The following is a 27,553-nucleotide window of genomic DNA, read 5'->3' as shown; positions in this document are numbered from 1 at the left end:
AGGATCTGGCGGTGTGCGCCCTTAATCTTCATTGATAGACTACGGGCTTTCGATAGCAATGTAGACGCATGGTGGAGTACAAATTGTGAATTTAGTGGTGAAAAACCTCGAAAACAACCTGTGAAAAGAAGAACGAGAAGGTAAATTACGATTACGCTTACGTTATTATCAACCGTTATGTATATAGTATGTTTGCATTTAATATTTGGAACACAGATACTTAAGCATGTCGTCTATTATTCCACATTTGTCATGATCAATTTTAAGCTTACCTCCGTTCTAGTTCCAGTAACTGTAACTCGTCGTACCTAGAACAGGTCAGTAGATGGCATTATGTTTATGATAAAGACTGAAGTCTTGCTGGCAGGACTAACCTCCGTTCATGACATCAGTGGCACATGACTGCAAGCCGCACATGTACTGATGTAGCTGTGCAGCTCAGTTCCTGTAGTATTAGAGCACCGTGCCAGTGTGTACTATGCTACAGCAGTGCGAGTGGTTTATTAAAAAACTGGGTTTCAGCCTTTTGCTTTGTCTTTAATCGAGTACCGGTAGCGGTAGTCTATCTGATCCAGGCCAGGCCGGCCCCTAGCTTTAGCATGCCTAGTGCACGAGTGACTGATAACCGACGATGGATATGATTATGAGGCTAGAGGACTTTGGAGCTATCATATATCACATCAGAAGCAGTATTTTAAAAGCATTACACCACATGACCATAAGCAACATGGATGGAAATTCAGCACCACAACATTTGGGTATACATGTAGTGCCTGAATTGTTAGCAACTATTAGTAGCATGGTTATAATAATTTACCAACTTTGCTCTTATCTAAAGATAGCTGTGCAATTATGAGCCCTGGGAAGGGTAATTTTTTTTTGAGGGGGCAAGCAATTTTTGGCAAGCCAAGTGGGGTGGGGGCCGGGGCCAAGTGATTTTTGGCTCACATTCATAGGGCGCCTTTAACATTTCGTGATCCACAGCCTCATGCATCCCCCCATTTTTCTCAAAAAAAGTTGAGATTTTTATATCACTGGAAACCTCTGGCTACATATAATGTTTATGTACAAAAAATTTCTTGCAGATTAATTCGTTTAGCAAAGATATTGTGAAATTTGAATTTTGTTCTGGTACTATACCAGAACGAAATTACAACACATTGTCTATGGAGCAGTGTAATATATCATGCATAAGGCTATTGAAATTTGATGTTGAGTTTAGCATCCCATTTTTTTCAGCTCATAATGAGGTATTTCATTATTCATTATTCATTATTTTCAAGGTTTCATTATCAGCGGCCTTTTACCAATGCTTATGGGTGTTTCCACAGTAATGAGACCCCCCTAGGTTTTATTGCCCTAATTTTTGTTCCTTATTTATTTTCATAGTTTAATTTAGGCCATTGTTAATCTTTATAAGTAAGGAGATAGCGAGCAAAAATTCAATGCCCTACCTACATTTTGATCAATTTGTCCACATAAACCCTATGGGGAAAAATAACGGTTGTAACACAATAACGGTTGTAACATGTGACTTTTGACGCACAACAGATAAAAGGTTGTATTTTGAAAAGTTGACCCTGTATGGTCTGTGCTATGGTTTTCCTAGGTTAACATTATTGATTCATTCAATACAAACCAAGTGTAGGTACTCTGTGATCCATATCTGGGTTAGGATGTGGGTACAAAGTCATAAGGTTGCAATGTGCGTCAATGTTACAACCGTTAAAATGTTACAACTGTTACAACATTAAATGTTATGAAACATTAACAATGAATGATATTTCATCGTTTTAAGGTTAAATACAATTGATTTTCAAGGCTTGATTCCAGAGGGGCGTAAGTTAATAATGGAAACAGCCATGCAGAAAAGAATGAACTCACGCGTACAATAGTGTATCAATCTGAACTAGGGCCACGGACAAACCGCGGCTCGTGAGTCATCCTATGTTGCAGCACAGATTATATCCTTCTATAATCTGTGGTTGCAGGGATAGGGAGGGGGCGACCATGATAGGACCATATGGGCTGATGGGGAGGGGTTGATTGTGGGCAGCCGTTTTCGGCAATTTTCCTTTGGATTTTCTAAATTTTCAATTTTTAAAAGTATCCTGGATGATATCTGTCGTGAAATAAATCAATGCTTCTATAGGCTATAATAGGCCTATTAGTAGGCCTATTTATATTATGCAATATATAGGCCTACAATAATAGCTACAACAACAATAACAAAACCAACAACCAATATTTTGTTAAATCTAATTTGAAAAAATATATTCATAGGCCCCGCCTATTAGACTAGTAGGCCTATAGCCTCAAAATTCCTGAATTATATAATGAAAAAAAAAGGGCAAAAAAAATCAATCGCTGCAGTCAGAAAGAAAGAAACAAACAAGAAAAAAGAAAAAAGTGACAGAAAAATAAAATAAAATAGGCCTAAATGGAATGGACCTCATAGGGACTCGAACACGTACCAAAGTTTTCCAGCTCAAAACTATAGTATTATAGAGTAGAACGTGGGTCCGGCGCGCTAACCGATTGCGCCACTGAGGGACACATGAAATTGATTGATCTCAAACTGACTATTATGGAATAGTGCTCTTATGATAAACAAGCTCATCACCGCTGTAAATGTCGGAGGTATCGATGGCGAAAAACCTCGTTTTTTGCAAAAGTAGCTTAAATTTGGAGTGAAATTCAAATGGTAAAGTAAGCGACATACATTTGAGAAATAATGTAGGCAGTTAGAAATCAAAATTAACGTTCCACAATCCAGATATCGATAATGTAACATAACAGTGTTTTGTGGTACAAGATTCTCGAAAATTGTTCCCAAAAACGGGCTAATAAAATTTAATCGGTACTGTATTTGGTTCTTCCCCATGGCAACATTATTTCTTTGGTCGATTTGTAGTACAATACAAAAAAGGAGAAAACAATCACTCGTCGTGGTTTTATACGGAGCGAACATTTGAAAAAAACTGCATGGAACGCGTTTTTGATCTTGTGAACATGGTGCGTAAAAATGATTTAAACAAAGGATTTTCAAACGGATTCTAAAAATTTGTATAAACACACAAAAATAATGTAAAGTTCCATCCATGCACCAACATTTGACTCACTGCGATATTTGATTGCTGAGAAAACGCGGTTTTAGAGAACAACTTTATACGTCTTTTATACGTTTTTTATATGTTTCTTCGTGTAACCTTAACCAGGTTTGTTATAATAAGAGGAACTATGACAATCATAAGACAAAACCTTACTGTGATTATTTGGTTCATTTTGCAAGTTATACAAAAATGTATGTCATTTTGACATGTGCGTCAACCATTGACGCACAGAAATATGCCACTTTTGTGCGTCAAGAGATCTCCTGAACTATATATTAACATAGAAGTGAGTATTTCATAATTTTCATAAACAACTTTATTATGACACCTTGGATAATATGAAAAAAAAAAGAAATATTGTTAATTTTTTAGTTTCATGACATTTTGTCTTAAATTGTAACAGTTGTAACATTGGCCTTGCGTTACAACCGTTACGACATTGTAACCCATCTCCTAGCCATGGTATGGATCAAACAGTGCCTGCACCAGGTTTATTATGAAGCAATCAATGGTGTTAACCTAAGAAAATTAAACAAAGACCATACATAGTCAATTTTTCAATGCTCAGTTTTTCAATGCCAATACAACAAATATGTTACAACTGTTACTAATTTTCCCCATAGGGTTTACATGGACAAATTTGTGGATATTAGGATATTGAATTTTTGCTCGCTATCTCCTTACTCATGAAGATATAACAATGGCCATAATTATAAAATCTGAAAGTAAATAGGAAAAAAAGATTATGGCAAAATAACCAACAAGAATTTGTCTTTAAAAAAGACAAGTTCACGGATCAGGTGTATAGTACATGTACTTTGAGCTACTTTGGTCTAACATTCAATACCGGTATTCATATCTAACCTACTCTGCACTTATTCGACAATACATAAGTGATATGAGGCTTAATAATGATACCTGCGTCTTGACTCTGAAAACAATATTTTTAAAAACCTCATTTTGCATTTAGTTTTTAAGCCACCTCGGGAGCCACCTACAGGATCTCGTTTTGCATTTAGGTCTTTATGCGTTGCAAAGTAGCAAAACTTTCTTTATATATGGCCCAATTCGTGCCTGGAAAAGGCTATCCCCTCTTACAACCTATCGACAGGTCTGATTTCTATAATGAGGTGTCACCGGGTTTGCAAGAGATAATAATACCAAATCTATCCACCATGAAATTTACCACATCACGACCAAGCTCACATTGGGCACCCATTCCTTTTAAAGGAATTTTATTAAGTCCCCACGGTACTAAGAAACAAATTTGGCTATAACTACGAAGAAAATTGTATCTTATCACAAGTAAACAAAATAATTACACAGCTTGCTCTTGCTAGCTTTTGTCAGGGTCATATGTATATAGGCCTACACATGGGTACAAGAGTCAATAAACATTAGCTAACATTCAATTAACTATAGAGTATAGATAATGGACTTAGTTTTGTGCAATGTAGTAATTTTCTGAAGTAAATCGCTTGCTGCACAGTTTTCTATACAGAATTTGTTTACTTTGTAATCAGGCATGGCCATGGACCCTGCTAGTTTTGATTAACCAATCAGTTATGTGTATTGTCATCATGTGATGGCTATAAGCCAATTGAAAACATGTTTCTAAAAAAGGCTAATAAATTCCTATTCCTGGACAGACTCTTTTCCGGGTTAGGGCTAATTAGTAAGTTGTCATGTGTGGCAAGATTAATAGATAAAGGCATACAAACTGGGGTATGAGATATTAGGAATTATTTCCTAGACTCTTAACCATGTGGGCTGGTGGGCTACATACCTATTCATGACACAGGATATGTAAGGGATAAACTGTGCATATATATGAGATGTGGGGGAAAGTGGCATCATTTCACTGCCGTGAAAAAAGGGTCTCATTACTGTGGAAACACCCTTATGCGCTTTTGTTAATTCTAATTGGGTATCGCCAGTCGCATAATAAGGCCAAGTAATAAAAATTACATATGTATATCGTCCGGACTTTTTCAAAAATTGGTGAGGGAGGTCCTTATTATTTGTTATTGTGTTATTTTTTACCATTCATTTCTGTGTCAAATTGCAATTGCAAAGTGTTTGTCAACACATCAAATCGGGGAAGCCCCCAGATATTTTTGTTATTAAGTATAATTATCTTGCTTTTTGTTTTTCAAGTTTTAAAACAAACTAAATGTATTCCGAAGTATACCATGCCAGTCTTCTTCACTCCAATTTGTACTAACCTCTGCGTATACATTTGAGGATAGGGGAAATTGGGGGGGGGGAATTGACTCATTTATGGTCACGCGTTTTAAACTCGCCACCCAAAAAGGGTGGAGATGTTACGCTTTTTGGTATCAAGCTGCAGTTAATCTCATATATTTTCATAATTACAAAAGCTAGATCAATGCATGTGGTCTCATTTGAAAGCTGTATTATTATGTCATATTCCTGCAAAGTGGCATTGTCATAGTCCATCCAGAAGTGAAGATATACCTTTTTGTAGCTTGAAGTACGCCGCCTGTACAAACTATATGGGTAATTGACAACTTTAGAACAATTTTTGCAGAAACGTTGATATTTTTGTCAAATCTTTGTGTATGGCTATAAATTTGGTACCAAAAGAAAGCTAACATATTCTACTTTATTATTTTATGATTGACAAGTAGGTAAATGAATGTATAGTATGGACAAACTGGGTGATAATAAAGAAAATAATAATAACATCGTGATTTTGTGACAATTATAAACTTGCAAATCGGTAGGAAAATTATTTTTAAAATAATATTTCATGTCCATTGATTTATTTTATTTTAAAAAGCCAAATAATGTTAACTGTTGGGCCTATATATACTTTCCAGTAATTAAGAGTGTGCTTTTTTGTTTATTTTAAGTCAATTAATGTCAGCATGATGCTAAAGACCTTTTTGCATCCAATAAATCGGTAAATCCATGAAAATGAAGATGAATTTGGACTTCAAGATCAGTATTCTCCATGAACTAAAGGTCATCAATGGATTCTATTAAAAAGTACTATCTGCAGCAGCACAACATTCAGGCAATCCACATCACTACAAAGCCAATCCAATTGATGCTATCATACCTAAAGACTGTGTATCATATTTTGGCATCAAAACATGCCATCGGACACAACCTGCATGGACTATGTGGATGTAATGTGTGCAATTGCACTCTTTAGATACTTTTTACACAGTCTATGAAGTTAAAATCCTAATATTTGTGTATGTATGTTTGAAAGAATCAGCCTGTTTTCATGGGACATAGATAAATTTCATGTACAATGTACTATCTTTAAGATGCATTGCCATCGACATATTTAATTACTCGGTAAACGCAAGTTGTTTATCAGGTATGTTAATGTTTTTTAAGTCAACTATGATGACTTGTTTCAGTGATTCTTCCTGCCACAAAAGCATGTTGGAATGTGTAATAGTTAGTCTGATATAAATAGATAGGTTTTTGGGGTGATAATGGGCAATTAAGACACTTACATGTACATGGACTCTGTGAGAAGATTAAATTTCCGATTATAATTTTGCACCAAATTGGGATGGAAATATTTATTTTGAATTAATCATGAACCCCATGCAATTTTATATTGTTGTAAAGGCCAAAGTGTGCTCTGCAAGAAAATAGCATTATTTTTGCTATAGGGTTACCACAGAAAATGTTATTGTAAAAAACATTGAATGACTAAAAATATATAAAAAATCATATTTCAGTCTATGTTACCTTTTTATCTTACACCTAGTGTCAATTCTGAGTGCATATTTGGATTCTTTGGGCAATTTCCTTTCAGAAAATGTATACTTTTACTACCATAGGGGGTATACTTCAGCAAATATGAATTTGTAAAGGTAAAATCATGTCGCGAAAGCAAAAATCACCATGTAACGCGAAAGGAGGCGACCTTAAAACGCACGACCTTATACAAAAATAACAATCATGCAGACCATTATGAAATAAATTTTTGGTACCAATTTGTCTACCCTGGTATCCCAAAGGTATAATTGAAATAATTGGATAGAGCAAGGGTCAAAAACGTGTATATTTTTAATGCTAAAATATTTAGATGGATTCATCTAATAGTTCTCAAGGCTTTCTATAGTTTTTGAAGGGTTCAAATACCAAAAAATTTTGTAAAACAAATTTTCTTTCTGGTTTAGTAGTAATTTGCAAAATAATGAATTATTTTCAGATTTTACATCTCAAACGCGGCACAAAATTCATAACGCGGGCGGTGGACGCTAAACTCAGAATCAAGTTTCAAGTGCCTAACTCGCAAGTTACGCAAAATCGGATTCAACTGAAATTTCAGGAATAAGCTTTTTCGTGGATATCTACTGAAAAATTCCACAAAGAGGATGCTAGGATCACAAAATACTCCTTAAGGCTTACGAAAACAGTACAAAAATGCTTAAATATGAATATTTTCCTGCTCGCTGCGCTTGCAATATATAATAGACCATTTAAAGGAGTATTTTGTGATCCTAGCATCCTCTTTTTATGACATTTTTTTAGTTGATCCACAAAAAAAGCTTATTCTCAAAATTTCAGTTGATTCCAATTTTGCGTTTGCAAGTTATGCATGATTGGTATAACACAGAAGGTCGGTAAACGTTTAAAATGAAGCACACATGGTATGTGAATTACACTGCTCCATAGACAATGTGTTGTAATTTCAAATTCAAATTTCACGATATCTTTGCTTAACTTAATTAAGGGCTGGGGTATGAGCGTTTGGACAGTATTTATTTTGGGACATCAGAGCACATCAGACATATCGAATTGCATTCTGAATACGAAGAATGTCATTCTGATATCAAATAATTTTCATTTTTGAAATTCGCAATTTAATACACATTTTATGGCAAATCATTAAAAATTGATATTTTTGATATTTAACAGTACTTGAAGTAAACTTTATAAATCTGATGATTTATACTTAAAGTGTATGTATCAATTGAAAATTTTGACCTTTCAGTATTGAAGATATGGATTTTTTCCCCAAAACACCAAAAAAAAAGGTCTTTTTGGGAAAAAATCCATATCTTCAATATGAAAGGTCAAAATTTTCAATTGACCGTCGGCTTTTTCCTCCTGCTACATACACTTTAAGAATATATCATTAGATTTATATAATTTACTTCGAGGACTGTTATATATCAAAATTTGAAAAATATCAAATTTTTATAATTTGTCATAAAATTTGTATTATATTGTGATTTTCAAAAATGAAAATTATTTGATATCAGAAAGACATGCTTCAGATTCAGAATGCAATTCGATAGGTCTGAGGTGTTCTCATGTCCTACAAAAAATACTGTCGAAACGCAATAAACGCTCATTTTAGATCCCTTAATCTGCAAGAAATTGTTTGTATTATGTAGCCACTAGCCAGAGGTTTCCAGTGATATAAAAATCTCAACTTTTTTGAGAAAAGTGGGGATGATGCTGTGGATCATGAAATGCCCTTTTAAGGTTTGCAAATTGGGATCCAAAAAATGCAATTTTGGGCAGACCGAGAGTGGGGGGCAGTTATTTTTTTCAAAATGGTCATGAAGCATGCGAAAATTTAAAACATTAATGCTTTTAAGCCTTAATGTACGATCTTTTTTACTTTTTAGATTTTTCTTTTTTTCTTCCAAAATGATAAAATACATTATGCAATCATTATGAAAGTTTCCAATACATTTGGACGCGAAAAACATTGGAAATTTGCAAAGAAACAACATCATAAACTTCACCTCTATCTATCACTCGAAATATCTCGCACTTTTTGGATTAGGACGGCGAGTGCGGCCTCAGAGTTAGTCTCCTACACAGTCAGTTTGGTTACGCTCCCTCCACACGTGTGGAGGGAGCGTAACCAAATTGGCTTCGTAGGAGACTGATTTGCGATCCCGTTTTACTACAAATAGGACGAATTTGACAGTTTGCTCATGATATATTTAAGTTGGAACATGTGTAAGTACCACAAATATGCAAAAAAAATCGGTTTAAACAAAAATAAAGGTATATTCTGAAAAAAGATCGTACATTAAGGCTATAAATGGGTCAAAATGGGGTTATGTGGCCAATACGATGGTAGCCTGCACTTTAATCAACAGAGATCCGGCAAGTTCCACAACCCTAAATACTGGAAGAGTCTGTGACCCTCAAGAGGGTCGCAACCCACGTTTTGTGAATGTGAACGGCCGATTTTAAGCCTGGTTTAGATGCGACAGTTTCAGCCCCAGTAGACTATTCTCTAAATGTTAGCATGATGATTTTCTGCAATAACATACCTGCCAACTACTCCGATTTTCGCGGAGTTACTCCGATTTCCCGAGTTTTAAACCCCCGAAAATCGGAGTACTCCGATTTTCTGGGAAAAAAAAAAAAAAAAAGTTTTCAGCGACTTTGGAGAACCACTGGACCTATTCTGAAGTGCTAGGATCATTCACAGTTAATTTGAAAAAAATTGGAAAAAAACATTACGAAAAATTGTAGCGTGCTTTTTTGAGCCCACCAGTCAGATTCACATGGGACTTAAACAATCACTGGTGGGTCAAAGCAGGTTGCCCCTACTGTCACACTCAAATAAAGTAGAATTACTACCATGGGTAAATAGCAGTGACTTTGTAGTACTCCCAGACTTGAATTCAGGGTGAAGGTCAGCTCCCGGGTCAGCTGCAGTTTATACATTCCATTTGTGAATTGTGAATTGGGTTATTCAACTTGCAGTTGGCAGGTCTTTTATTAAATAGTGAAGTTTCCAAAGAAAGAATTTTGTTTCAAAAATCTTCATTTGAACAAATAATTTAAACTTATTAAGTTGCACCAGAGATATGAGACAAAGGCAATTATTGTATATTGTTCCACATTTTAAATACTTTAATTATATCTGGGTTGTATGGATAATACAGCATACATTTTAGTTTGTGTCTTGGGTCTTGTTTATATTACTTAAATATTTTTTTACAAATATTATTTGTCTACAACATACTGAGGATATATACATATGCATGCATGGCGTCTTTTGATCATCCATGTATCATAAGAAATCACACATTGTCCATTTTATTTTCATTGTAACTTTTTAAGAACACATCTGCTACAAAAAGTTGTAAACACTTGTGAAACATCACTCCTCTCCCAACCACATGATGTATGGTCAATTCTTAAAGTTAAATCCTGGGAGTTAAATACTATTTTGATTACATAAAATCTGCACAAAAAGTAACACAGCTGTTATAAATACGCCTATAGCTTATAGAACTAATAATTGTTTTCACAATATTTCAACATAGAAAGAAGGGCGATTTATTTGCATGCATTTTGATACCCCATTTGTCAAATTTCGTTCAATATTAGGAACACAGTAGAGCTTTTAAAGAAAAATACCCGAATTTAAAAGTTGCCGTTCACAACGATCAATGGTTATTATGCAGCATTGGGACACGTAAAACCCTCCATTATCTTTGTGCTGAATTCAAATTAATACAAATCTAGCAACTTTTAAATTTGGGGATTTTTCTTTAAAAACACTGCTGTGTTTTTAATATTGAACGAAATTGGATGAATGTGGTATCAAAATGAATCATCCTAGTAGAACTATCTATGTTGCAATATTGTGAAAACAATTATTAGTTCTGAAGCTATAGGCGTATTTATAACAGAGCTGCGTTTTATAACAGAGTACTAGTGTCTGACATTCATTTTACAATGTTGCCGCTTGCTTTTTCATGCATGAGCATCACATTCACTACAAGGAGTTTTAAAGGCCATGTTAAAGTTTTAATTGATTCTTCTTAGTTCTTTGCATTCATTCTTTTGCCAGTTTTCCTAAATTGGGTGATGTGCACAGCTTGGTTTGAATATTTTTTTAATGTGCTCTGTATACTTTTAAAATGTTGACTGACGTCCTGACTTTGGCAAATTGGCCTCAAACACATGCTCACAGTCACAGATTGTACATATATGTCATCTTTACATAACAGTAACTTGTTCATATCATAAAGACATTGTACAAAAACATTTGGGAACCATTCAAATTCTCATTCTAAAAAAAGCCATCATAATGATGATGAACTTGTTGAACTATGATGAAAGAGAAGACAAGCCAACTGAAAAAGTTGTAACTGATGGACTATACACAAAACAATTAAGTGCTATATATTTATGATTCTAGTACTGACATAATTCAAATATTTTCATTTATCTTTATTCATATAGCTAGCTCTAATGCACAAATACTGCTGTATTAAGGTTTGTGAATAATTTACCAATGCGACGCATGGCCAATTTCAAGACTTGTTACACATTATGTACACTTGTTAAACATAGACTTCTTATATACAACAAAGAGACATGTCTTTTAAATTTTGTCTAATAAAGATCCATCCACAAAGTGTGACATGTCATTTCAAAAACAGACACTTTTGGGCAGGTTACCAATTTTGAGGTTTTTACATAGGCCTATCTTAAATTTAGAGATATTTTGCTCCACAACGTCATTTTCCCTAATGAAATCAGACATTCCTTAGCAAAGATATTGAGTTTGTAAGTTATGGTATTATAAAATTAGAAATTGAGATATCAGCCTTTAAAAATATCATTGACAATGTTGAGAGTAGGAATAACCTTGAAAAATGTCTCAAAAAATACAGGATGCCAGTTATATTCCGGTCTGAAACTATCAGACAATATTTGAAACATTAATAACATCACAAATTCGCAACAAACCCAAATTGTGAAAAAAATCACCCCAGGCAGATTTTTGGCTATTCCTCCATTTATGATCCTGCCCAAGAGTGTCTGCTTTCGATATACCACATCACAAATAATCTTAATTTTTAGAATAATTTTAACCAAACAGACGATTTCAGTAATACCACACTGATAATTTAAATAAAGATGCTTAATTACACCCTGGGGAGATCCATATTGAAAATTCTAAAAATACATCTCATAGGCCCTATTCATATCGTCACATGCAATATAATCCTTGCATTTTGATGGCTTTTAAACAGGCTAATCCAGATGATGCAGTTTACGAACAAGTGAAAAATATAAGAGGCACTCTCTCACGCCACTGTTCCACGATATAATTGTCGTCTTCAATGTATTCCTTAAAATAACCTGGATGGTTCTTTAATGTTATGTACCTCTACACTTCCATAGCACATATTTCCATGTCCATTGATAATTTGCCTATTCCATTTGGTTTATGGCATGCAGATCTGTATTACAAGATGGATGGAGTGATAAGCGTCAGCTTTGCAGTTACACAATTCTGAAAATAATTCTGGTGCATGTACAATCAAGTTTGATGACAACGTCACTAGACTGTTTGATGTGACACAAAGGTCTTTCCTTCGTTTCTATATTTCAAATTGTTCTGTAAAGTGTGTGGAGGCTTGTGGATCAACGTCTAGGCGTTGTGCCTGTGGGTAGCGCACTATAAATCACTGCGCTTTTTTTTTATATATTCCACAGTGAATGGAAGTGGATGATGAGATAATTATGTTGATTATTGCACATTGTTGAATCCAAGTCAAAGGTTGATGAGTAGGTTTTTTTCACAAACATTCTATCTTCCTCTTCTTTGAAAACCTGCAAAATATAATTAAAAAAAACATAAGAGTCTATCCCATTTTAGGCCAGTAGGCCTAAATGAGGTCAGTTCATAGTCATGCATATCATTAATAATCTACCCATATGCAAACTCCCAGCACTCTTGCTCTGTTAATATGGTTTATGTGTGTCAAGTTCACAAGCATATTTGCCTGTTATAAGTTTGTAATGGTGACAGTCAGGGGCATATAGCCAGTTTTCTTGGTCAAGGATAGAAAAAATTTCTTTTCCTTTGACTTCCCAAATTTCTTTCATTTTTTGTCAGGGAAATACTTTTCTCTTTAATTGTTTTTTTGTCAGGTGGGAGGGGGGGGGGCACTCTGATTCCTGCCCACTGCTGGCTACACTATTGTAGAGGATGTTTTGAACTTGCAGTTTCCATTGCAACCATTGCTATAGGCCTACTTTAAGGTGAATATTTTCCCTGATTTGGTTCACATTCATATTACATGCAAAATTTGTCTTACATTCTATTAATTAAAGTAGTTTAACATAAGTATTAAAATAAATGTTCATGATGATTTCAAATATTTGTAGGCCTAATATTAATCCCGATAGTTTTCATTTACATCAGGTTAATATTGCGCCAACACCACCAATGGTATCACATTTGAATTCCTGAAGCATTTCAAAGTACATCACAAGCAAAAATAAGGGTTATGCACTGTAAATGGTAAAAAGATCGAATAGGCCTAGATATCCTAATATTCTGAATTTTGGCAGTTACAATTATTTGCATTGTGTGAGGTTTTATATGACAATTAAAGGTTCAAGAACTTGCTCCCATTTGACTGACAAAGGTGTGAAACAAATATTTTAGGTTGAAAATATCAACAAAACATGTGCTAATCTAGGTCATTTCTAATGTAAAATTTTCTGTCTACAGCTATTACTTAAAACCTATCTAGTATAGTCAAAACAAAAATGATTTTGGATTATTTTTCTGAATTTGGGCAGTTGCATTGTTTGCAATTTTATTATGTGACAGTAACATGCAGTTAAAGTTTGAAGTCAGTAAAGGTCTTTTTAATCTCTCTCATATTATGATTTTGTTTTACCCTTTACAATACTATGGCAATTTTTCTTACTTCACACATGGATAACAATTATTCACATATTGAACATTAAAAAAAAATATAATATACTGAAATTATGTACTCACCATATCTCGACGAGCATGTTTTTATACGCACTCTCTGTTTATACTACCGAAGATTAAATGATGATCGAATCCAATCCAAGAAACTTTACGTCATATTGATTTTCATCATCAGTGTGGATGGTGCAGTAAGGTTCTCATCTGCCAATGTGGTCTATAGCTATTCCCAACCTTAAACACATTATATAATGTATAGCCTGACATAGCAAGTGCAGTGCTGCTGTGCTAGTCCGAACAAAAACTTCAAGCATCTGACAGAACTCAAGCAGTCCTCAACATACATCACTAGGATCCACAACATGTTCATCTATCAGGGCACAGTTCTTTAACCCCAATACATTTGTACATTCATTGAATGACCTTTGAAAATTTGAGTACACAAACTCATACTCTGCAATTAGAGGTTATTTTGCAATATGAGTGTTTAATTGAGGTTATTGAACTATGCCATTGGGATGAGGCCACTGTGGTCCATAGTGCATGTATCAGTTTGGTATTAAATTTCAGCCTCTCTGACCTGTTCAAGTTCAAGTTCAGGTTGTAATTGGACCAACAGATGTGTTATGAATGAAACTTGATAAACAATACACTTGACCTCCATGACCTATCCAATTACTGATTTCACCCACTACAAGATTTCTGATCAACAAGAGTCCCCAAGGCCTGTCAAAATTTGAATTATGGATTGCAGTCTTGCACAGGGTTAGTGCAAGCCAGAATTCAACCCAGCACGCTAAACTTTTCGTAATGATTACAAAAAAATTACAGTTTGTTATCCTTAATATGGAAACCACTAACTAATGTTTACCTCTTCATTCTCGCACATATTATAAATGCATGGAAAACCAATGCATGTATAATTATTGTTGTTTTTCTATAAAATGTGTCTTCTGTGAAGGGGCTTATAAGGATTTTTACAGTGTAGAAACCCTCTAGCTTTGGGGGCTTTGCCCCTCATTCCCACGATCGGGCTTTGCCCCTGACCCCACCAGGGGCCCTTGAGCTGCCCCTGGACCCCCCGCCGTCAGAGGCGATACTACTGGCGCCAGCCCTCGTTCGCCATGTACTCTGTTTTCTAGGTTTTCAATGTTGGCAGGTATGCAATAAGTTGACAATACTGGTATCTTCAAATTTGACAGTAGGCATGCTGCATGTATGGTGACAAAATTACCATGTTGTAAATAGTGAACCATAATTTTAAGTTCTTTGTATTTTAATAGTATAATGATTTAATTAATTTGTGTTTGTCTTTAAAAAACAGGAACAAATCCTTCAACAACCAAGGACTCTCAACTACCAATTATTGACAGTTAGGTTGAGACTTGAATCATGCATCGACTCTGGACTAGTAATCTTCTGAAGACATCTCTATTTAGTTGTTCATCAAATCCGGGATCAAATCTTTATCATGCCCGACATTATTCTGTATTAACATGTCAATTTCACCATAACTTCCGAGCTACAGTCTTAGCTGTGAATTTGAAATTCAGAGAAATTGAAACAAGTGCTGCCAGCTTGAACTCGGATGGCCCTAGAAACAAAGCAGAGCAGTACGTAAAGAAACCCGAAAGAAACCAAAACTTTGTTAATGGTGTACATCAGTCGAGATTACATCGCAGGGGGACCGAAGAGGGAGATTCTTACATGCTGAGAGAACTCGTAAGAAATTCATTGACAGGGATATTGAAGAAAGGTATCAACAAGATTATGAGAGGAGTAAACGATATACAAAGCGCCCTCAAAGGTTTGATGATGAAGTAGAGACATTGGCGCAGGATGACATGGATTTTGGAAGGACTGATAGAGGAATGGATGATGGAGATCAGTTTGGCAATCTGACGGACAAATTTGTCAGCAAGGTACATAAAGTTTAATCAAGCTAGCTTAGTACTGAATTTGTGTAATGTACACTATTTTCCCAGCATAAATTTGTTTTTCAAATTATATTAAATGATTTTGTGTGTGGAATTAATACATTTCCACAGGCATTTTCACAACACAGGATATTGAGAAACTCTGTTGTTGGATTAGTTTAAGGGTTTCCTACAAATGTATGTGATCTTTTTGTGTCAACCAAGGCGTCAATCTGAAGTTGATCCGGGGGACACATACATCTTGTTTTATTATAAATCTGTGATAAAAATGTACAGGAATAAGAATGTAACATTTTAGTCATTTTTCTGGAATTTATTCCAAGCAAAGGGTTTGTTTTTTTATATTGTACTTGCTATTTGAATTATTACAGAATCAGATGGACTTGGGAAGCAAATATGATGATGAACCCGACAGTGATGAGGAGGACTGGGTACGCCCAAGAGGAAGGCGTAATAAACCCTATTGGTTTGGTACACAAATGAAGAATCTGTGCAAAGAAGGAAAGGTAAGGAGTAGGGGTCAGTGTGATCTGGAAGGGGGTGAACCCCAAATGAGGGGGGGAGGCAGGGGATGAACCCCAAATGAGTTAGTTTGCTACATTGTAGTTAACTCACCCCATGAAAATTTCCCCCTTTTAAATCAAACCCCTACCCAGCTAAAGAAAATTTCAACACCCACCCCCAAATAGGCTAAAATTGAAAACTGGCATGGCAAACACAACATTTTACCTTTATTTGGGGGACAAAAATAGAGTAAATTGAAAAAAATGTTTGTGCTTTGCATGCAATTATCAAGGTAACATAGACCAAAATGATGCCCGGGGGATTTCCACTTTCAGACAACTGACCCGGATACACCAATGTAACGCCATGTGAAATACTTGCCCCCACCCCCAAAGATTTTTGCTGAACCATGAAATGGTATCAGCCTATAAGAGTGAATGTTACTAGCTTACTAGCTTACTTACTAGCTTACTTACTAGCTTTATACTAAGTTACTAACTGACTAACCATTTGGTCTGAAATGGACATATCTCTAAATGCCACGAAGGAGAAATGTACATTAGCATATCGGCTAGCACATGATCATCGCGGACATCGCCTTTAAACCATGCCTCGGTAATTGCTAAGATATCTAAATTGTGATCAACAATATAGTCGCATATATCCGCAGATTTGGTCGACATAGATTGTGCGTTCCATGCTGCAATTTTGCTCTTTAAAATAACTTAATCGGTAGAAGCGTCTTTATGAAGTTTGATATTAATCAAGTTTTTTGAAAGTTTTTGTTTTTCAGTCACAATGTTGGATTGACTACGATTTGATACACAAACTTGTATAGGCCGGCGTTTGTTTTTGCCAGCTCTACATCCTCTACGAGTCTTTTTTGCTATACTTAATTCTTTCAACTGCTGATGTTTTGACGGCTGTAACTTATAGTTTTTGTTCTTAATCACTTTGTTACGCAACAGATATAACGATTCTCTTCCATATAGAAAAGGTCGCATGATAGCAATTGACGACTAATGGTTCGATATAGCGGATTATAGGTTTACATGGGCACCAATTGCCGTTATACAGTACGTGATGCATAGAGTCTAGTACGAAGAGATTTATTCCGGAAAAATCACCAAAACAGCTAACGAATACAAATTATTCTCAGTTCATCAGCTTCTGTGTGTACTTACAGTTCATGTACAAAGCAGTTCAAACAAGTATAAATATCCAGAACACATAAAATTAATGACGAAAAGATAGACGATGTAAACAAGCCTGCAGCACTTTATGAGGGCGCTTCTCTATGAGTGGTGTCATATGAAAGAGGAAAACATAAAGAATATAATAAAAATATTTCCAAACGTCGGAGGTCATCCAGGGGTCACAGAGGTCAAAAAAGGTCATTTTAACTGAAAATGCTCGATTGAGCTTAAATTTAAATGCAATGATCCTTGTGACATTCTAAACATGTTTTAAACATTTAAAAATTTATTTAAGGTCATTAAGGGGTCATAAAGGGGTCAAAGGTCAAGGTTCTCAAAATGCTCCAATTGAGCTGAAATTTAAATGCAATGATCCTTATGACATTCTAAACATTTAAAAAATATTTTAAGATTCATTTAAGGCCATTAAGGGGTCATAAAGGGGTCAAAGGTCAAGTTTTCCAAAATGCTCCGATTGAGCTGAAATTTAAACGCAATGATCCTTATGACATTCTAAACATGTTGAAAATCTTTTAAAATTCATTTAAAGTCATTAAGGGGCAATAAAGGGGTCAAAGGTCAAGTTTTCAAAATGCTTCAATTGACCTGAAATTTAAATGCAATCATCCTTATGACATTCTTAACATGTTTTAAATATTTTAAAATTCATTTAAGGTCATTAAGGGGTCATACAGAGGTCAAAAGTCAAGTTTTCAAAATGCCAGCTTCTCACGATCAAGGTATATTAAAATGGCAATTAATGAAACAGTCTTATTAAAATTAATACTATCCTGCACAGTATTGCTGCTTGATCAGATCGTCACAGTCATCTGCCTAACTTACCTTGTGCCGTTGCAAACCTAACTTACCTCGTGCCGTTGCAAAGGGCACAGTTGCTCTAGTTTATTTTAAATTCTTTACTTTTCCTCTTTCATTAACACCACTCGGGTGGTCATACCTTCTTAGCATTTCGAGATTACCATTACAGACTCCGGGTGACAGTGGTATAGGCCTACCACAATATACTGCCGAAGCCACATGGTTCAGCTATGGTGCGGTTATCGCTCTAGTTTACAAAAAAAAATTGAAAATTTCTAAGATTTTATAAAAAGATAATACTGTTCAATTAAACCAGGCTAGCGGTACTCTGTACAAATTGCCTATACCGATCCCGAGGACAAGACCTGTGGCACAGTCGCATTCCCTGCTTTGTACGCGTCGACCCAGGTCACGGTCTGTGTACGTGACATACATACATGTACAGGGTCAGAGGACAGTTGCAATCTGTCTGCTGCCAACCCGTAATAGATCTATCAGTCACCTTTTTGTACCGTTCGCAGAGCGTGACGTCTGCACAACAACAGCCTAATATGGGCATAATGGCTCCGCCCAATGAACCATATACGGCGCTGTCAAGTCATATGCAGACTCCGAGTATTAGACGTATAATATTGTATGTAACATATCTACGTTATTTAATCTATTGCCATTCTATTTCCAGTAATGTTTAAGTTCTAACGAATGTTTGATGACAAAAAATCGATAATATGTTACATATAATATCTAGCAGAAATATATTATCGATTTTACGTCATCAAACATTCGTTAGAACTTAGACATTACTTGAAATACATGTAGAATGGCAATAGATTAAATAACGTAGATATGTTACATACAATATTTTACGTATAATAAAAAGTCTGCATACTGCTTCAATCATCCTTTTCGTAGCTACGTCACATTATAGCTCATTCATATCATTACATATTCACAATCTCCTTTGTCGAACAGACTCTTATGCAGGTACCGAGCTCACGCTGTCCTCACTTTAGCGATCGAAGTAGCGCCTCTCTTAATTTAGTACTCTCAGATTAAACTCACAGTATTAGTTTAGAACCATCTTACTTTTTCAGTTGTGCCAATTCATCCTTGGTGCTACCAGAAATGCTGTATTTCAACATTTCTAAGGAGCATATATTTTTATGGAAGGAAATTACATGTATCTTCATTTATATAAAGGATATAAATAAAGGTGTTGAAAATAAGATGTAAAAACAAACAAAACACAATAAAACTTCTTTGCATGTATGTATATATTATATATGTTGCTGTGCAGTGTGCATATGTGAATTTTGTTTAAATTATTAACAATTTTATCCCCCAGCTTAAAGAAGCTATTGAGATGCTTCAGATTCGGATGTTGAAGGAGGAACGAGTCAAACCCATTGCCTATAACTACAACATCCTGATAGGAGCATGTGGCCGTGCAGGATATACCAAGATGGCCTTTAAATTGTACAATGATGTAAGTACATAAATGATTTGAAATCTCTAGTGTAAAACACCTTATTGGCAGGGGTGTACTGCGACCACTGAGCCAGTGTGGGGCAAAATTTCCAAATTGTCTTGCTGAACCATGGAAATATGCTTAATTACCCTAAAATTTTTTCTAGATGTTGTCTTGTTCGATTTCCAACCAACAATAATTTGATCACCAGGATCATGCCCCAAAACCAGCGACATGCGACGACTCTCATTGGTTCCCGGTCAATCACCAGCAACGCTGGCATGACAACATGACCTCTGACCCGGTAAACAATTGGAGACGTCAATTTCTCAGCAAGGGCAAATTGAGTGTAACTTGCTGCACATCGTTAAACTTTATTTTGATTGTTTTCTTTTTCCATAGATGAAAAAACGTGGTATTCTTCCAGTAGATGTCACATATACTGCACTCATCAACGCATGTGCAGAATCTCCATGGCCAACAGAAGATGGCATCCAACGTCTGCGCAAACTCCATGGACAAATGCAGGAAAAAAACGTCAACATCAACCTCATCACACACCATGCATTAATGAAAGCTTATGCCAAGTGCGGGGATGTCCAGATGACCTTTGACCTTTTCCGCTACCTTTTGGCATCTACCCCACATGTAACAGCAGAAAGTTGTAATTTCTTTTTCTTTGCTTGTGCAAGTCAGAAAGAAGCTGGATTAACATATGCTATACAAGTAAGTTCATTCTCACATTGTACAATCCCATATGGTATAAATAGTTGTGGATTAGGCAATTTTGTAATTCAAGATTCCTTAAGTTATAGTTTGATCAGCATGTAATCGGCGGGAATTGTTAGGCAAGCTTTTACCACTACGTGGAAAAGTAGTCCCACGTTAAGAGTGAATTTGTGATATAGCTGGCCCCTCTGATGTGCGTGTTATATAATGTAGATAGAGTATAGGACTTCAAATTAATAATTTGTGATACTTCTGGCAAGATGACACAAGACAACTCTCAAAATAATACATATTGATATTAATCCGCGATGTTATAAGGCCTACTGATTACGAGCTGATCAAACTATAAGCTTTTTCAGGATTTTAAGAAATAAATGTTTATGCAAATTGATATTTGAAACCTTTTAACAAAAGATATTTCCAACTGTAAGTTGACATGTGCTTGGTAACAAAATATCCAAAAGTGATTTAAACAAAATTGTACATTCTACTTACCTTGAACTTTTGATGTGAAACACATACATGTAGTCTTCAGAATGAGTCATCTGATGTTTTGACAGACATTTTAAACTTATCCTGCCAAAAGTGTGACATTAGGTGTGTTTAGACGGTAGCCTACTTTCGAATATAACTTACAAGCGAGCCATTAAATGATGCTACAAGCGAATGTGTGTCCACACGGGACTTACTTGTAAGCCAACTCAAAAGTAAGCTTGACCTTCACTGGTAAATTATGCCATGATTATGCACAATCAGAATAGGATTGGGTCATCAAGGTCATGCTTACAAGCGAGTTAACATGCAAGTCTTGTTCACACTGGCCTTACATTCGAATGAAGCTCGCTACATGTAAGATATCTTACATGTAAAATTGTCACTTGTAACTTCCATGTAGCTACATGCGAGTGTGTTTATACGGGCACTACATGCAAGTTTACATTTGAATGTAGTTACAAGCGACTTTACAAGCAATCGTCTGAACAAGCCTATTATATTCCTTTTTATCAAAGTCAAATTTCAAGATGCATTATAATTTCATGTTCAATTTTGTTCCTTTCAGGGTTGGAGGTACATTAGACAACGCAATATCAAACTGGACAAATATTCATACAACCTACTGCTACGAATCGCAAGGGATTGTGGTATAGGTGATATAGATATGGCCAATCAGGTGCTGTTACAAAGAGGACAATCACAGGATTTACTACAACTCCCACCAAGCCTACCAGCAAGGGCTCGTAAATCTCGCAAGAAATCTAAAGCTGCAGTACCCATCAACCCAGAGTCGCAAAGAATTGAAATCTTCCCAATAAACCCCATTTCTGAAGAAAATGTTGAAAGTGACGATAGTGAATTCCTTGAGAGTGATTGGGAAAATAAGGACACCAGAACTCCAGAAAAGCACACATTTTGGTGGCAAGAGGAAAAAGCAGACAACAAATATCCATCCCAGAATGCATTAGTGTCCACTGTGCAAACTGGCGAAAAAGATACAAATCTTCCAATGTCTTCCCAATACAGTATCGCATCATCAGTGCCAAATTTGTTGAATGCATCACCCAAGGATTTACAAAGCGTTGTATCATTAGGAAGCATAAACACTCCTCAAGATCGTTTGGCTTTGATTGGTGGCTGCGAGGGCGTTCTTCAGAGTATGGAGCAGGATGGAGTCACTCCAGACATCAAGACATTTGGTTTGCTCAGTGGTTTGATCCCACATTCTAAACCTGCTGAGAAGAAATTGATGGTTGCTATGGATGCAGCTGGGGTCAAAGGTGATGTTGATTTCTATAATGGATTGATTGGGGAGAAAGCTTTAAGGAGAGATATTGAAGGAGCTAAGGTAAGGTACACCAGGGGTGGCAACCTCTAAATACCTTGCAAATACTGTGCAAACTCTAGTATTCTATGAGATTGCACAATGTAACAACTGCATGAAAGACACAATGAAGCATGTGGTAATATCCTGTGTAAGAGATTGATGTTTACCTTGTTAATTTGTCAATGCTGTACTGAAAAATGATGAACATTTGCACTTTTCTTTCCATTACTGTCATATTGTAAGGTGTTAGTTCAATGTGTAATATTTTTCAGCTGATGACCCCATGTTGACATTGGCTAAATAACTTGTACTTTTGCCCATGAAGGTATAAGTCAACATTTCTAGTCCGCCATTTTTATTTTCTCAGATGATCATATATATTGCGACATATTAAGAGGTTAAAATTAAGATGCATTATGGAATATGGGCATATACAGAATTGTTGTATTCAGTTTTAAACTGGAGCAAAGGCAAGACTAGAGAGAGTGCAGACTCTGTGTTTTATTACTCATAAAAATGTGATTTTTATGACATTGTTTTGCTAACAAAATAATTTACAATGTATGTTGCAGGAAATTGTGTCAGTGCTTCATAGCCAAGGATTGTTCCCTACTGTCAAGACCTATGGGAATTTAGCCAAAGGATGTTACAGATCTCAAGATGGTGTACAACTCCTTGAAGATATGAAGGTGAGAATTAAATAAGCTTTAAAAAAAGAAGAATGGGCAATTTGGACAAATATGCAAAAAATTACTCTTTGGCTAATTAAGATAAAAACAAATTAAAATTATATTTACAAAGCAGAATAGAAAAAGAATTGAATGAAACAAAGAAAAATATATTTATGAAGGCAGGAAAGTAGGTATCAAATCCAGTTACCTTTTATACATGCCCAGAAATCAAAATTGGATTAGTACAATTCCTAGTACATCATGCAAATAAAAGCAATGAAAAGGAATTACAGCAACTCAATGACTGCAATTGAGATATTTGTAGTTACAGAATATGTTATTACATTCTTTAAAAAAGCAACAATCCCAGACAATGTAATATATATAAGATATGATGAAATATGTAGAAAATATACTTTTTCTCTAATTAGTGTCAGTAAACTGAAAACAAACTATTATGTTTCTTCAATGCTTGTTGCTAGTGAAGCAGAAAAAAAATATGATTTGGAATCCTGAGGCCCATATAATATGCTATTATGTAGCCTTGTACAATGTAGGTCCAAATTGCAAAGAAAAACTTATAAAGGGACTACTTTTCCATGTCAAACTTCAAAATACATGTAGTGCAAAAATCAATTGTAGAGTGGTTAAGTCCATGCAGTTCTTATATGTCACGTGTCATGTCAAAAGGAGACACTTTTGGGCAGGATCTTAAATGGAGACAGCCAAAAATCTGCCGGGATGATTTTTTCACAATTTGGGTTTGTTGCGAATTTGTGATGTTATTAATGTTAAAAATATTGTCTGATAGTTTTAAACCAGAGTATAACTGGCATCTTGTATTTTTTGAGACATTATTCAAGGTGATTCCTACTCTCAACATTGTCAATAATATTTTCAAAAGCCGATATCTCAATTTCCAATTTCATAATACCATAACTTACGAACTCAATATCTTCGCTTTGGAATGTCCGATTTCATTGGGGAAAACGGCGTTGTGCAGCAAAATATCTCTATATTCAGGATATGTAAAAACCTCAAAATTGATAACCTGCCCAAAAGTGTCTCCTTTTGACATGACACGTCACATATAAGCAATTTTTGGGATTCCCATTTTTTTTAGGAGAAAAGGACCACATTTTGCAAATTCCTAAATAACTTGTATTCGCATAATATTTTTCACTGTTTGTGAATATATTTTCTGATTCTAGGCAACAGGAAAGAGACCCAACATATACATCTTTTCATCATTGATTAGCGCAGCCAACAAAGCCAAAGATTACAGCTATTTGGTTAAGGTGCTAAATCTTATGCTGGAACATCAAGTTCAACCTAATGAACAGTTGCTTGAGAAGTTGGAGAATATTGCATCTTTTCACCAAAACAAAGCCAAGGTAAATGTATAGGCCTACAGTTGGTACACCAGTGCCAGAATTTCTTTACATACTGCAAGAACCCAGTTCATTAGATTCTCTACCATTATTAAAGCTAGTGTCTGTACTAGAATCTACTTAGATTTCCGAAATCTATATATAGTAAAGAGACTTTTGAGGAGAAAATGGGTTCTCAGTAACTTCCTGACTCTGCACATGTAAGCTATGTCTCGCCCAAAGATATTGGACTAGGAGAGAGCAGACTTAAAGGAGGATTTTGTGATCCTAGCATCCTCTTTTTATGACATTTTTCAGTAGATATCTATAAAAAAAAAGCTTATTCCCAAAATTTGAGTTGATTCCGATTTTGCATTTGCAAGTTATGCATGATTTATGTGTATTACACTGCTCCAGAGGCCACTGTGTGTACTTTCGTTCTGGTATACCAGAGCGAAATTCAAATTTGACGATATTTGTGCTAAATGAAGTAATCTGCAAGAAATTTTGGTTCATAAACATTATGTAGCCAGAGGTTTCCAGTGCCCAGTGGTATAAAAATCTCAACTTTTTTGAGAAAAGTGGGGGATGAGGCTGTGGATCACGAAATGCCCAGGTTTTAATAACAAGCGGCTAGGGGACGCAGGGGTAACCTTGTCAATCAATGGTTATTCTATTGTCCACCAAAATTAAGCGTTTATATCCATGATCAATCCAATCGATACTGTAGGCAATTATCCCCAGAGGACCACTGTTCGAAATTGACCAAGTTTAACGTGTGCGCATACTCTGCATGGAATAAAAGTGAAATAATTATAAAATATTACAATTTGAAATGAAATAAAAATTTATAATAATAATGAAAAATCATCACAATGTTATAAAAAATGATAATAATAATAACTTTTATGTTAAATCATTGACCAGTTTATAATATAAAGCTACCAAGTAATCTATATTTTAATGTGAAGGTCTGAAAGGCCATCCCGGCAAACACAAAACATTTTGGGTTTTGGTAAAAACGTTTTAATAACATTAAATGTCAGGTTAAATAAAGGTCATGAAAACATTTTAAAACGTTTTTTATGGAAACACACTACAAAAATATTTTTTAAATGTTTTCAAAATGTTATTGAAAAATATTTTCTGCATACTTTTTTTGCCAAATATTTTGTCACCACTTAAATAATGATATGCTTGAGAATATTTGCAGTAAGCTATCAAAAAATGTTTTTGAATGTTATGAAAAAGTTTTATTCCCTTTATATATATATAACCCGACATTTAAACATTTTCTGGCAACCTTTTCTAACCTTTTGCGAATGATGTCGAAAACTCAAAAACATTTTGTGTTTGCTGGGATAATTGAACATAATTCAAAATTGAATAACACAATATATAAATAATAACAAAAATAATATTGCAAAACTATAATACTAATAAATATGTATAAGGCCTATACTCAAAAGATGCATTCCTATTTGTATTAACAATTTGAGAATTATTAAAGCGCTTAGTTTTAACCGAATACCTGGTACCTGGCTGAATCACCTCGTAAAGTATTAAAGTGCGCCGCCGTAGCTTAATTCCATGATCTTGATTCTACTTTTATCGATATACATCGATCACTTATCGGATCAAGTATTGAACACAATAGATGAAGTATCTGATTGACAAGGTTACCCCTGCGTCCCCTAGCAGCTTGTTTTTAATAGCCATGTTTGTTAATGTGTGCTCGTAGTGTATCTGTGACTTTGCATTCATTTGGAAAACTTCTAGTGTGTGCTTGCGTTTTACACACATTAAGCAGTACATGCCAAAAGAAATCTCAAGAAATGTTCTGGTGTTTGGCTGGTTACAGATAACTGTCAATAAAACAACAACTGGATAAAATAAGAAAGGAATAAACTATTTATTAACCACTTTCATGTTATTTTGTTACAGGTAGAGGAAAGCACCGGTAAGCGTTGGTCAGAGAAAGATGAGAAGCAGCTGAATTACTTCCGTAAAAACTACATCCCTTGGCTAGACAAAATCAAGATGGCTGCCAAAGATCATCCTTGGGATAAATACAGACCTGCAAAATATCAAAGACCTGTCCTGAATGATAGAGATATATAGATGAAATATTGGACTGAATGGGCTCATTTTGATCAGAAGGAAATAACAGAAACACTAACAGCAGAATAAAAAGTAGTTATGCCTCTATGGCTACATGTAAAAACACATCATTTTAATGATCTCTTGCTGTTGTCTAGAGAAAACCATCCTGTTTTGGCTTCATTCAATCTTTTCACCCATAGATGATATCTATGATGATCTGCTGCCACTTGACCACCCACCGGGTGGTCAGGTGACCGGAGGAGTGTAATCACTACGCTGAATGAAGCGCCGTGATGGCGTCGCAAGCTAAATCTTTTCTCAACTCAGACTCTGAAAAGGTAACTTTTTAAGCTAACATTCATATCGTTGGCCATGACGTATTCAACATTTTTGAGAAAATTGGTATGGTAGCCATTTTTTACAGTTACGATAACTTTTTTTAAGCGCCCCGGGGGAAGCAATCATGGATCCGCCCTTGGGTGCCAGAATAGAAAAAGTGGGTCTTGAGGGCGACACTTACCCATAGTGCATATGGAGTACCCGTGGTGTGATCATGCAAAATCAGTTTGAAGTCAGGCATATTCAATTTTCATTTTTCTACTTTGATGTATAAAGCATTTGCAAAGTTACATTTTGCAGAAAACCCCTATGAAATTGGAAGATATGAGCAGTTGAAGGGTTTCCAAAACAGTAGGAAAGAGAAGAAATTATTTCCTTTTTTTGACTATATCTCAAAATCAATATTTCCAATTCGACGGATTTTGCTTGATCACATCACATATTATGGTGTCGGAAATATTTACCCCACTTTAATTACACATATGTGACTGGACACCTCGAATCAGCCGTAAAGTCGGCCCCGGTCAATTTTGTTTTATTTTGTGTTAGAAAATATATATCATAAGCTTTAAAATGGTATATCATTTGACTTCAAACGATATCCAGAAGCAGGGTTATGGTTTGTTGAACTCTGTTCCTTCAACAAAATTGTAGCTTTTTCGGTTCTACATGTGTCTCTTTTTCCACATTTCTGGTAATAAATATCAAACAGTCATAATTGGCAGTCATTTCAAATCATCCCCAAGTCAGTGAGGTTCAGGAATG

General features: G+C 35.3%; 1 protein-coding gene across 1 annotated transcript; it reads left to right on the top strand.

Moving 5' to 3' along the window:
* The first annotated feature begins 56 nt into the window (after positions 1–56).
* Positions 57–27,553, top strand: LOC140144482 (pentatricopeptide repeat-containing protein 1, mitochondrial-like). Its single transcript, XM_072166293.1, has 9 exons — positions 57–140; positions 15,155–15,752; positions 16,139–16,273; positions 19,632–19,772; positions 20,157–20,480; positions 21,544–22,326; positions 22,878–22,994; positions 24,188–24,370; positions 26,291–27,553. Exons 2-9 carry the CDS (start codon positions 15,675–15,677, stop codon positions 26,465–26,467), a joined length of 1,938 nt encoding a protein of 645 aa, XP_072022394.1. The 5' UTR covers positions 57–140; positions 15,155–15,674; the 3' UTR covers positions 26,468–27,553.

The sequence above is a fragment of the Amphiura filiformis genome, unplaced genomic scaffold, assembly GCF_039555335.1.
Source record: "Amphiura filiformis unplaced genomic scaffold, Afil_fr2py scaffold_58, whole genome shotgun sequence".
NCBI classification, from domain to species: domain Eukaryota; kingdom Metazoa; phylum Echinodermata; class Ophiuroidea; order Amphilepidida; family Amphiuridae; genus Amphiura; species Amphiura filiformis.
Note: the sequence above shows the minus strand (reverse complement) of the source record. Positions and strands in the feature narration are given on the sequence as shown.

Excerpts from the sequence above, each read along its gene's own strand:
- LOC140144482 (XM_072166293.1), top strand. The coding sequence starts at position 15,675 with ATGGATTTTGGAAGGACTGATAGAGGAATGGATGATGGAGATCAGTTT. Across the intron at positions 16,274-19,631 it reads ATCTGTGCAAAGAAGGAAAG|CTTAAAGAAGCTATTGAGAT; the intron begins GTAAGGAGTAGG and ends TTTATCCCCCAG. Across the intron at positions 20,481-21,543 it reads GATTAACATATGCTATACAA|GGTTGGAGGTACATTAGACA; the intron begins GTAAGTTCATTC and ends TGTTCCTTTCAG.